This window comes from Cetorhinus maximus, chromosome 5, assembly GCF_964194155.1.
Source record: "Cetorhinus maximus chromosome 5, sCetMax3.hap1.1, whole genome shotgun sequence".
NCBI lineage: Eukaryota > Metazoa > Chordata > Chondrichthyes > Lamniformes > Cetorhinidae > Cetorhinus > Cetorhinus maximus.
In genome coordinates, this window is record NC_135883.1 from 51,746,462 (window position 1) to 51,760,140 (window position 13,679).

General features: G+C 44.1%; 1 protein-coding gene across 1 annotated transcript in view; it reads left to right on the forward strand.

Annotated features, from left to right (window-relative positions):
* The window catches only part of LOC144680645 (regulating synaptic membrane exocytosis protein 1-like), a 704,348-nt gene that overhangs the window by 679,525 nt on the left and 11,144 nt on the right, over positions 1–13,679 (forward strand). Inside the window, exon 26 of the mRNA XM_078541863.1 lies at positions 7,407–7,508. Within this exon, the coding sequence (XP_078397989.1) occupies positions 7,407–7,508 (102 nt within the window). The remainder of the gene's footprint in view (positions 1–7,406; positions 7,509–13,679) is intronic.

The following is a 13,679-nucleotide window of genomic DNA, read 5'->3' on the forward strand; positions in this document are numbered from 1 at the left end:
CTGAATATTTCTGAAACTTCCTAGCCAATATTAAACACAATAGCATGGGAGAGCCAAGTGTTTAACTCCACAAGCATTCCTGTAAAATCAAGAAAAATAGTCTTTCCAGGTTTTATTTCATCTTCTTCAGTGATACAATTTTCAATTTTTGAATGTTTTTTTAGAATGCAATTTTTTGTTCCCTTTCATAATTTCTGTGTTTGAAGTTGAATTACCTGATAATTGAAGGAGAGGATAATTAAATGAGTGATGCAAAGTGGACAAATGGGGGATTAGCACAGAGCGAAAGGAAATTCTTCATAAAATATTGGGTCCTTACTCAGTAACTTTCTCTGCTATTTTTCCCATGTTAAACAATTCCAATGTTTATCTTTATGTACCCACACTGAACATGGATTTTAGAGAGAACTTCTGTGGCATCCATTTTGAGCAAAAGTTTAAATGCTCCAATTGCATAAAAATCTTTATTTTTTGGACAGTAAGGAGAAGGTAGGAAATGGAATGAGGCTGAAGATGAGCCATGATCTTACTGAATGGTGCAGCAGGCTCAAGGGGCTGAATGGTCTACTCCTGCTCCCATTTCTTATGTTCTTCCTTCAATATCGGCTTATCAAAAAAGCTGAGAATGCTGAGAATAAGACACAAAAGCAAAATGTTGGGATCACACGGCACCTATGGAGAAAATGCATAATGTACAGTTCAGACATATAGCTTCCTATCAGAGTGCGAAAAAGAATCAAAGGTAAGCAAGCATTTCCGTAGAATGAGCAGAAGAAGAAAAATACAGGAAAGGATGATGGAGGGCCTGGAACCCATTTAAAAGGAAAACAAACAATGGATCGGTCTTCAAATTCAACAACAGAAAGAAACTGAATAAATTAAGTGCACCAGTTTGAGCTGACATGTGAAACAATGCAGAAAATTAGAGATATCGAAAATACATAAGGTCTGAAATTAATATTGGATAAACCAGCAAAATAAACCACCAAAAAAAGAAGAAGTGTTAGCCAGCAGTAAAGGTTTGTCATACCCTATGAAAAACCTTACTAAAATTCATGAAGGCTACATCAAATGCATGACCTTCATTAACCCTACCTTGTGATTTCCTCAAAAAAATTCAATTATGTTATTCAGGCATGGCCTTTCCTTAATAAATCCATACCGACTACCTTTGATCAATCTGTGTCTTTCTAAATGATATGTTGGGGAAGTTGGGACTGTTCTCCTTAGAGAAGGTTGAGAAGAAATATAATAGAGGTATTCAAATCATGAGGAGTCTGGACAGAGTAGATAGAGAAAAACTCTTCCCATTGGTGCAAGGATGGGGACCCAGAAGACACAATATTTACAGTGACTGGCGAAAGAACTAGAGGCAACATGAGGAAAATCTTTCACCTAGCGACTGGTTAGGACCTGGAATGCACTGCCTGTAAGTGTGGAGGAGACAGGGTATCAATCGAGTGGTTAGGACCTGGAATGCACTGCCTGCGAGTGTGGAGGAGACAGGGTCAATCGAGTGGTTAGGACCTGGAATACACTGCCTGCGGGTGTGGAGGAGACAGGGTCAATCGAGTGGTTAGGACCTGGAATGCACTGCCTGCAAGTGTGGAGGAGACAAGGTCAATCGAGTGGCGAAGGTCTGGAATGCACTGTCTGAGAGCATGGTGGAGACAAGGTCAATCGAGTGGTTAGGATCTGGAATGCACTGTCTGAGAATGTGGTGGAGACAGGGTCAATTGAGGCTTTCAAAAGGAAATTGGATAAGTAGGTAAGGGAAAAAATGTTGTAGGATACAGGGTTAGGGTAGGGTGAGTTGCTCTTGCAGAAAGCCGGCATGGACACGATGGGCTGTACATGAATCTATAATGCTATCTGCTCCTGGTTGCTGTGTTTGTTGGAGTACCTTGTGTGATGTAGCATTTCCAGGATTTTCTGCTTTTTATTTTTATTTCAAATTTCCAGCATCTGCAGTATTTTGTTTTTGTTCCAATATTTTCCTTTGGTTATTTAATTTGATGAGGGCTTCTTTTGCTGAGACCTTCACTATCTTTCTGACCTACTGCTTGACCTCTAGATGATGACATCCATTCATCTCAAGAGATGATGGACTGTGCCTGGCATGTATGTCACTCCTGAATTGAACATTGTCTGTTGTGACTATAGAGGCTGATTTGTAAGTGGCAGTCCCTTCTGCAGCTGGCACAGAAGAAAAGCATTGGCCTGAGGTTGACTGATGCTTTCTCCTTCCGGCAGGCTCTCTTTTCTACCATCTGGCCATTTCTTTTGTCCTCTGCTTTTTCCACACTCTTCCTGACTGCTCGTCTCCAGGCACACCGATCAGCAACAAGGACATCCCATGCATTGACTCCGATCCCTGTCAACTCCAAGTCTCACTTGCAGGCATCCTTGCATCGCAGACGTGGGCAACCTGTTGGTCTCGTGCCAACAACAAGCTCGCCATAAAGCACGTCTGCGGGCATGAGGCTGTCATCCATTCAGCTCACATAACCCAGCCAATAGAGTTGCTGCTGACTCAAGGGGGTAAACATGCTGGACGCTGCACGCTGATGTATTTCCGTGTTCTGCACTCTGTCTTGGCAGGAGCTGCCCAGTATTTGTCTGAGGCAGCGGAGGTGGAAGCTGTTCAGCTGTTTTTCTTGGCTTGCATAAGTTGTCCATGCCTCGTTACTGTAAAGGAGGATGCTGAAAATACAAGCCTGGCACACACGGAGCTTTGTACTTTCGGTTAGTTTGCTGTTGATCCACACTCGACTTCTCAACTTTGACATGACAGCTGCAGCCTTGGCAATCCTGGTGCTGATTTCGTCATCAAATGACAGGTTGCTGGTAATTGTTGATCCAAGGTATGTGAAGCTGTTGACATCCTCTAGAGTGAGGCTATTGATGTTGATGGAAAGTGGGGTCTGTACATCCTGGCCCATAACTTTGGTTTTCCTGACATTGATTATCAGCCCAAACTCCTTGCATGCCCAGGGGAACCGATTTACAAGCTGTTGCAAGTGAAATTCAGTATGGGATGCCAGCGCGGTGTCATCAATAAACAGCAACTCATAAACTAAGGCATTACGCACTTTGGTCTTGGCGTACAGTCTTACCAAGTTGAACAGCTTTCCTTCCAGCTCTGGCATGCAGGTAGACACCCTCATTTGAGTCACTGAAAGTGTACAATAGCAGCATGAAGAAAACGATGCCAAAGAGAGGTGCCAGGACACAGCCCTGCTTTACCCCACTGCTGATCTTGAAAGCCTCCAATGATGCTCCATTGTAACTGACAAAGAAATTATGCTCAGGAGTCCAGGTGGGCAGTCTGTTTTCCACAGAAGTTTAAAGAGTCTGTCTCTGCTCAAAAGTCAAAGGCCAGCACTCATCCGACAACTGCCAAAGTGAGAAAATCATGTTAACTGTTGATCTGCCAGTTCTGAAGCTACCCCGAGATCAGGGTAGATAACGAGATGCCAGGGTCTTCAATCTGAACAGAGCAACGTGAGTAAAGACCTTACCCACAATACTGAAGAAGTAGATGCCTCGGTAATAGCTGCAGTCACTGTGATCCCCTCTGTTTTTGTACAAGGTCACTATATTTGCATCACACATGTCTTGAGGCACAAATCGTTCCTTCCAGAGTCAGAAAAGTTCATGGAGATGCTGCAGCAGTGCTGGTTTTCCACTTGTGAGGATTTCAGGTAGAATGCCATCATTTCCTGGGGTTTTACCACTGGCAAGACAGTCAATGGCCTTGTTGAGCTCTACTATGGTGGGCTCGCTGCCCATATTTTTCAGGTATTGGAGTTCTTCTGAATATTGATGTGACCATGTAGGCTATGGTTGCATAGTATGTTCCCTCGAAAGGGAAGGGTAGGACAAACAAATCCAGAGCTCCCTAGATCACAAAGGGGATAGAAATTAAGTTAAAGAAGAAAAAGTGTGCTTACGACAGGTATGAGGTAGCAAATACAATTGAGAACCAAACTGAATACAGAAGGCTTAGAAGGGATGCGAAAAAGCAAATACGAGAAGCAAAAAGGAATTATGAAAGAAGACTGGCAGCTAACATAAAAGGAAATCCCAAAGTATTCTAAAAGCACATCAATAGTATAAGTGTGGTAAAAGGAGGAGTAGGGCCGATTAGTAACCAAAAAGGGGATTTACACAAAGAGGCAAGAGGCATGGCTAAGGTCTTAAATTAAAACTTTGTACCTGTCTTTACCTACGAGACAGACCAGGTCATGGTGACAAAGGAGGAAACAGCCAATGGAAGGGTTTAAAATTGATAAGGAGGAGGTATTGGATAAGCTGTTGGTACTTAAAGTTGAAAAGGCACTGGGATCGGATGAGATGCATCCAAGAATATTGAAGGAAGTGAGAGTGGAAATTGCAGAGGCACTGGCAATAATTTTGCAATGTTCCCTGGATTCAGGTGCTGGAGGAATGGAGAATTGAACCCTTGTTCAAAAAAGGTTGTAAAGATCTGCCCTGCAATTACAGACTAGTCAGTTTAACTTCGGTAGTGGGGAACCTTCTAGAAACAATTATTCAGGATAGAATTATTCGCATGGAAAAAGGTGGATTGATTGGGAAGAGTCAGCATGGATTTGTTAAAGGAAAATCCTGTATTGCTTGCCAGAGTTTTTTGAAGAGGTAACAGAGATGGTTGATGAGGGCAAGGCCATAGATGTGGTGTATATGGGCTTCCAAAAGACAGTGCCAGGCAACAGTCTTGCGAGGAAAGTTATAGGTCATGGAATAAAAGGGACAGTAGCAACATGGATACAAAATTGGCTGAGGGATAGGAAACATGCGTATTTTTTGAGCTGGAAGAAGGTTTGTAATGGAATTCCCCAGGGGTCAGTACTGGGACCCTTGCTTTTCCTGATATATATTAATTATCTAGATCTTAGTGTGCAGGGGACAATTTCAAAGTTTGCAGATATACAAAATTTGGAAGCATTGTAAACTGCGAGGAAGACAGTTGTAGAACTTCAAAAGGACATTGACCATTTGGTGGAGTGGGCAGATAGGTGGCAGATGAAGTTCAATGTGGAGAAGTGTGAGGTGATTCATTTTGGCACAAAGAATATGGAGAGACAGTATAAAATAAAGAGTGCGCAGGAGCAGAGAGACCTGGGTATATATGTACAAAGTCAGTAAAAGTGGCAGGACAGGTAAAAAGAGCTGTTATTAAAACATACAGTATTCTAGGCTTCATTAATAGGGGCATAGAGTACAAGAGCAGGGAGGTTATGATGAACTTACATAAGACACTCGTTCGACCTCAGCTAGAATATTGTGTACAGTCCTGGGCGCCACACTACAGAAAGGATGTGAACACATTGGAGAGAGTGCAGAAGAGGTTTACAAGAATGGTTCCAGGGATGAGAAACTTCAGTTCTGAGGAAAGATTGGAGAAGTTGGGACTGTTTCCTTGGAGAGGAGAAGTTTTCAAAATCATGAGGGGTCTGGACAGAGTAGATAGGGAGAAACTGTTCCTACTCATAAATAGATTGAGAACCAGAGGGCACAGTCTTAAAGTATTTTGCAAAAGAAGCAAATGTAAGGTGAGAAAAAACTTTTCCACACGGTGAGTAGTTACGGTTTGGAATGCACAGCCTGGAAGTGTGATGGAGGCAGGCTCAATTGGGGCATTCAAGAAGGCATTAGATGATTATTTAAATAGAAACAATGTGCAGGGTTATGGGTAAAAGACAGGAGATTGGCACTAAGTTAAAATGCTCAGAGAGCTGGTGCAGATATGATGGACCAAATGGCCTCCTTCTACATCGTAGCAATTCTGTGATTCTATGACAGGAAAGACTGGAATGGTGCCCAGAACTTCTTCAGTGACAACATTCTCCATTGCGTAGAGTTCGAGACAGTGCCCTACCCACATTCCCATCTTGCAAGGTTCAGAGATGATCTTCCCCATCTTTGTCTTCAACAGGGCAGATTTAATTGCTGCTGGGCCTTTTGCTTTCTTCATACATCCCTGCAGCAAAAATAATTTTTTATTGCAATATTCACTTGCATGTGGGACTGGGAATAATCAGTGGATTAATGTTTTTGAGGTTCTGCTTCATAATTTTCCACTTCGCTCCCTAAATTCTGACTGCAGGACCATTTCCTCTTTTCTGCATATGTTGTTTGTACCAATGTTGACCAGGACTGCTGGCTATTCATCCTTCCCCCTCAGGTGCTCTGCAGCCATATGGTGACATTCTTGATCCTGACACCAGGGAGGCAACACACTGTCCTAGGTTCATGTCTGCAGCCACAAAAATGCCTATCTCTTCCCCTAACTATTGAATCACCAATCACTATCGTTCTTCCAGACTTCCTTGTGCCCCCCTGTACAGCTGAGCCACCTGTGGTGCCATGGACTTGGTTCTGGCTGCACGCCCCAGATGAACCCTCACTATCATCAATATTCAGAACTGAATACTGGTTGGAGAATGGGATGCACTCAAGGGATGCCTGCACTACCTCTCTGTTTCTACTTGACTATCTGGTGGTCATCCATTCTCTCTCTTCCTGCATGCTTCTAAGCTGTGGGGTCTAAAAACGTACTATCCACAAAGCTCTCAACCTCACAGATGCATCACAGTAACACCAGCTGTTACTTAAGTTCCAAAATCTGGAGCTCAAGCTGCTGCAATGAAGACACTTCCTGCACAAATGGTTGTCCAGGACACAGGATGCATCCTGGAGTTCCCACATAGCATGTAGAGGTCAGAGATGCCCTACCATTACTTCAGTTATTAACTCTGTTACTGCTAATAAACCTTACTACCTGCTAATAAACCTATACCAATACGGAAAAAGCTTAATATGGATAAAGCTTAATAAACCTTCCCAATACTAATAAACTTTACTCATGTTGGATCTATTTATTTAATCAATGCAAACCCCCATAGCCAAGTGATATCCCCAGATACTTAATCTGTAGAGGGGACACTCTTTGGTAATTTGTTTGGCTGCACAGAGCCTGTCCTGAATCTGTTTAACAAGGACCACTCTCGCGGTTGTTGTTCAAATCCTGTCATTCGACATATGGGGTTTGTCAAAAGAAACTTGTTAGTGACTTCCATAATTCCCATTCCTCAATCCAAAGGATAATGCTAACAAACCTTACCAATACTTAACATACTTGACCAGTAGTAATAAAACTTACATTAAAACAAAAGAAAGATACGATTCACCAGTTTATTCCTAGTTTAGATAAGATAAATTTTGGTGTCTCTCAGGCTGTCTTGAAACAGCTCAATCTTCCTGCCTTTCTCATCAAACTTTAAGACATTTTTGTGTTTGCTACATGTGAATGAGAATTGGGATCTCTTACATCAAAGGATTTTATATCTTTTTAAAACTTCAAATTTCCTTTGTTTCCTCAGGTGACATTCAGATCGGGATGGTAGATCGGAAAGGGCAGCTGGAAGTTGAAGTAATTCGAGCCCGAGGCCTCAATCAAAAAACAGGCTCTAAATCACTCCCAGGTAAAGATGATGCACAACAGTTTAATTTTTTGAGCTTTGGGATGCTCCAAACTTAGGAAAGCTGGACACAGATGGAATGAAGCACATAATGTGCACATGTGCACTTTCATTAAATCTGGGGTGTATTTTTCATGAAAACACACGACAGATAACTGAAAACCTAGTAAATTTAGCAATTAATGACTTTATAAAGAGACTAGATTTTTCAAACAATAAATTCTCAAAATCTAAAGAATAGTTTATCATTTATAATTTAAGATATTTTTGTGGTTTATAGTTTGTATATTCTGTAGTAATGAGGATCAGGAAAGAAGGGCCCTAGAGTAATTGATTTAAAAGGTTTAATTTGAAGGGATAAGTCATGGCAGGAGAGGTGGTGTGCTCCTCGTGCTCCATTTGGGAAGCCGGGAACATTTCCATTACCCCGGACCAACATGTGTGCAGGAAGTGTGTCCAGCTGCAGCTGCCGGAAGCTCGGGTTTCAGAGCTGGAATGGCAGCTGTGGAGCATACGCAAGTCTGAGAGCATTGTGGATAGCACGTTTAGAGAGGTGGTCACACCGTAGCTGAAGGGACTTGAGGAAGGAAGGGAATGGGTGACCACCAGGCAGTCCAAGAGAAACAGGTAGATAGTTCAGGAGTCCCTTGGGGTCCCACTCACAAATCGGTATTCCATTTCCAAGAATTCAGGGAGTTAGGCAGGAGACTAAAAAGCAGGACCTCTCGGGTTGTAATCTCTGGATTACTCCCAGTGCCACATGCTAGCAAGCACAGAAATAGGAGAATAGTGCAGATGAATACGTGGCTTAAGAGTTGGAGCAGGAGGGAGGGTTTTAGATTCCTGGATCACTGGGACCATTTCTGGGGAAGGTGGGACAGCAAGCTGACTAGTCTACATCTGAACCAGGGACTAACATCCTTGCGGGTGGGTTTACTAGTGCTTTTGGGAGGAGTTTAAACTATTTCGGCAGGGAGAGGGGACACAGAATGTTAGCAGAATAGGGACACATCATAATACAGTAAAACAATCAAGCCACAGGAAGTACAGCTGCATTAAGTTTCAAGGGAGTAAGGCAAGGCTGGATGGCCTCTACTTTAATGCCAGGAGTATTACAGGTAAAATGGATGAGTTAAGGGTGAGGATTGACACGTGGAATCATGATATAGTAGCCATCACAGAGACGTGGTTGAGGGAGGAGCAGGATTCGCAGCTCAGCATTCCAGGATATAGAATCTTCAGGCGAGACAGGGGAGGAGGTAAAAGAGGAGGAGGCAATGCATTATTAGTTAAGGATTCAGTTACTGCAGTAAGGAGAGATGATATCTTGGAGGGGGCATCGAATGAAACTTCGTGGGTAGAGTTTAGGAATAAAAAAGGGGCAGCCACATTGTTAGGTGTTTATTATAGACCCCCAGATAGTCAGCAGGAAATTGAGGAGCAAATATGTGCACAACTTGTGGAGGTGTGAAAAAACAATAACAATAGGGTAATTATATTAGGTGATTTCAACTTTCCCAAAATTAATTGAGATAGACATAGTGTCTTGGATGGAGTGGATTTCTTGAAATGTGTACAGGAGAACTTTTTAGGTCAATATGTAGGGGGTCCAACAAGGGTCGGCGCAGTGCTGATCTAATTCTGGGGATAGGTGGCTGAGGAGGTGGTGGTGGAGCATTTTAATGATAGCGACCACAACATGGTACAATTTAAGCTTGTTATGGACAAAGAAATAGACAAGTTGCAAAAAATGCTTTGGATTGGGGGAGAGTGGATTTTAGTAAAATAAGGCAGGATCTGGCCAAGGTAGACTGAGAACAGCTACTTCTGGGGAAATCTACAGAAGAGCAGTGGGGGGCATTCAAAAAGGAAATGGGGAGGGTACAGGCTGAACACGAGGGTGATAGGAAGGAGTAACAAGCTGAGAGAAGCACAGATGACCAGAGATATTCAGGATACGATGAGAAGGAAAAGAGAGGCTTTTAGCAGGTACAAGGGGAGCAAATCAGCGGAGGCATTAGCGAAGTACAGAAAGTGCAGTGTGGAGCTTAAGAAAGCAACTCGGAGAGTAAAGCGATCCCCTGAGAAAGCTCTGGCTGGTAAAAGTAGGGAAAATCCCAAGATATTCTATAGGTATATCAATGGGAAGAGGACAACCAGGGAAAGAGTAGGGCCCATTAGGGACCCTGGGGTAATCTATGGGTGGAGCCAGAGGACATCGGTAGAGTGCTGAACGAATACTTCACATCAGTCTTCACCCAAGAGAATGAGGATGAAAGTATGGAACTCGGGAAGAAAGACTGCAAGGTTTTTGAGCAAATTGATATAGGGAGTGATAAAGTATTGGACATGTTGGCAGGCTTAAAAGTGGACAAATCTCTAGGCCTGGATGATTTGTGTCCCAGACGGCTGAGGGAGGCAAGGGAGGAGATCGCAGGGGTTCTGATCCAAATTTTTAATTCCTCTCTTGCCACGGGGGAGGTGCCAGAGGACTGAAGAACAGCTAATGTGGTTCTGCTATTTAAGAAGGGTTGTAGAGATAAGACAGGGAACTACAGGCCAGTGTGTCGCATGTCAGTGGTAGGGAAACTATTGGAGAAAATTTTGAAGGAGAAAATCTGTCTCCACTTGGAAAGGCAAGGTTTGATCAGGGATAGTGAGCATGGCTTTGTCAGAGGTAGGTGATTGAATTTTTTGAGGAGGTGACCAGGTGTGTAGATGAGGGTAAAGCAGTTCATGTAGTTTATATGGATTTCATCAAAGCCTTTGACAAGGTCCCAAATGGGAGACTTATAAGCACATGGGATACAGGGTAATTTGATAAGGTGGATTCAAAATTGTCTTAGTTGTAGGAGACAGAAGGTGATGACAGTAGGCTGCTTTAGTGACTGGAAGCCAGTGTCTAGTGGTGTCCCACAGGGATCTGTGCTGGGTCCCCTATTATTCATCATTTATATCGACAACATATGTGGGGGGTAGGATTAGTAAGTTTGTGGATGACACAAAGAATGGCCAGGTGGTTAACAGTGAGGTTGAGTGTCTTGGGCTACAGGAAGATATAGATGGGATGGTCATTTGGGCAGATAAGTGGCAGATGGAATTTAACCCTGAAAAGTGTGAGGTGATATACTTTGGAAGGAGTAATTTGACAAGGAAGTATTCAATGAATGGCATGACACTAGGAAGATCTGAGGAACAAAGGGACCTTGGCGTGCATGTGTCCATAAATCTCTGAAGGCGGAGGGGCATGTTAGTGGAGTGGTGAAAAAGGCATATGGGACCTTTATCAATCGAGGCATAGATTACAAAAGTAGGGAGGTCATGTTGGAGTTGTATAGAACCTTGGTGAGGCCACAGCTGGAGTAGTTCTGGTGGCCACATTATAGGAAGGATGTGATTGCACTGGAGGGGGTGCAGAGGAGATTCACCAGGATGTTGCCTGGGATGAAACATTTAAGTTACGAAGAGAGGTTGGATAGACTTCAGTTGTTTTCGTTGGAGTGGAGAAGACTGAGGAGCGACCTGATCGAGGTATGAAGGGCATGGACAGGGTGGATAGGGAACCTTAGTTGAAGGGTCAGTCACGAGGGGAAACAAGTTCAAGGTGAGGGGCAGGAGGTTTAGGGGGGATGTGAGGAAAAACCTTTTTACACAGATAGTCTGGAATGCACTGCCTGGGAGGGTGGTGGAGGTGGGTTGCCTCATATCCTTTAAAAAGTACCTGGCTGAGCACTTGGCATGTCATAACATCCAAGGCTATGGACCAAGTGCTGGTAAATGGGATTAGGTAGATAGGTCAGGTGTTTCTCACGTGTCGGTGCAGACTCGATGAGCCGAAGGGGCTCTGTGAAGAGGGGCTGGTCACAGGTGGTCTTCTGTTCTGTAATGTTTTGTTTATGTTTAAGCAACTATACTTTTAAAGTAAAAACAGAATTACCTGGAAAAACTCAGCAGGTCTGGCAGCATCGGCAGAGAAGAAATCAGTTAACGTTTCGAGTCTTCATGGCCCTTCGGCAGAACTGAAGCATAGTTAGGAGAAAGGAGAAATATAAACTGGTTTAAGGTGGGGGGGGGCGGCGGGGGAGAGAGATGTTGAGGGTGTGGTGATTGTGGAGATAAGCAAGCCGTGATAGGAGCAGATAATCAAAAGATGTCATAGACAAAAGGATCAAAGAGGTGTTGAAGGTGGTGATATTTGTCTAAGAAAAGTGCTAATTAAGAATGGAAGACAGGACATTCAAAGTACAGCTCTAGTGGGGGTGGGGTGGAAAAGACTAACAAGGTTTTAGTTTTAGATTTAAAAATAATGGAAATAGGTGGGGAAAGAAGAATCTATATAAATTATTGAAAAAAAGTGGGGGGGGGCTAGAAACGGGGTGGGGATGGGGGGAGGGGGAGTAGGGGGTGATGGAGGAGTGGACCAGGGTGTCCCAGAGGGAACGATCCCTACGGAATGCCGTCGGGGGGGTGAAGGGAAGATGAGTTTGGTGGTGGCATCATGCTGGAGTTGGCGGAAATGGCGGAGGATGATCCTTTGAATGCGGAGGCTGGTGGGGTGATAAGTGAGGACAAGGGGGACCCTATCATGTTTCTGGGAAGGAGGAGAAGGCGTGAGGGAGGATGCGCGGGATATGGGCCGGACACGGTTGAGGGCCCTGTCAACGACCGTGGATGGAAAACCTCGGTTAAGGAAGAAGGTGTCCTCACTTATCACCCCACCAGCCTCCGCATTCAAAGGATCATCCTCCGCCATTTCCGCCAACTCCAGCATGATGCCACCACCAAACACATCTTCCCTTCACCCCCCCTGACGGCATTCCGTAGGGATCGTTCCCTCCGGGACACCCTGGTCCACTCCTCCATCACCCCCTACTCCTCAACCCCCACTTATGGCACCTCCCCATGCCCACGCAGAAGATGCAACACCTGCCCCTTCACTTCCTCTCTCCTCACCGTCCAAGGGCCCAAACACTCCTTGCAAGTGAAGCAGCATTTCACTTGCATTTCCCCTAACTTAGTCTACTGCATTCGTTCCTCCCAATGCGGTCTCCTCTACATTGGAGAGACCAAACGCAAACTGGGCGACCGTTTTGCGGAACACCTGCGGTCTGTCCGCAAGAAAGACCCAAACCTCCCTGTCGCTTGCCATTTTAACACTCCACCCTGTTCTCTTGCCCACATGTCTGTCCTTGGCTTGCTGCATTGTTCCAGTGAAGCCCAACGCAAACTGGAGGAACAGCACCTCATCTTCCGACTAGGCACTTTACAGCCTTCCGGGCTGAATATTGAATTCAACAACTTTAGATCTTGAACTCCCCCTCCCCCCATCCCCACCCCGTTTCTACCCCCCCCCACTTTTTTTCAATAATTTATATAGATTCTTCTTTCCCCACCTATTTCCATTATTTTTAAATCTAAAACTAAAACCTTGTTAGTCTTTTCCACCCCACCCCCACTAGAGCTGTACTTTGAATGTCCTGTCTTCCATTCTTAATTAGCACTTTTCTTAGACAAATATCACCACCTTCAACACCTCTTTGATCCTTTTGTCTATGACATCTTTTGATTATCTGCTCCTATCACGGCTTGCTTATCTCCACAATCACCACACCCTCAACTTCTCCCTCCCCCCCCCCCCCACCTTAAACCAGTTTATATTTCTCCTTTCTCCTAACTATGCTTCAGTTCTGCCGAAGGGCCATGAAGGCTCGAAACGTTAACTGATTTCTTCTCTGCCGATGCTGCCAGACCTGCTGAGTTTTTCCAGGTAATTCTGTTTTTGTTTTGGATTTCCAGCATCCGCAGTAGCTTTTAGCTTTTTGTTTTTATACTTTTAAAGTATTCATTGTTTGTAAAGCAATGTTATTCTGTCGTCGCTCAAAGCATTATGTAAATGTAAGTCAATCTTTTTCAATTTGGGTAGTCAGAGCTTTAGCAGGAATAGCGTCTTGTGCATGAGCTTGAGTGAGTGTTCGGGCAGGTGGGAGGAAACCGGATGATGCCAAAGAAGCTCAGCAAGGGGAACACATATGGTGCTTACTACTCATCAAATTACCAATCTCAGTCCTGCTACTGTGTTGAAACACAGAACCAATGGCCACATCCGATGGTGAGGAAAACTCAGTGAGACATTCTCAGCGCCCCTCAGTGAGGTAAAAAACCATTAAGGCAAGG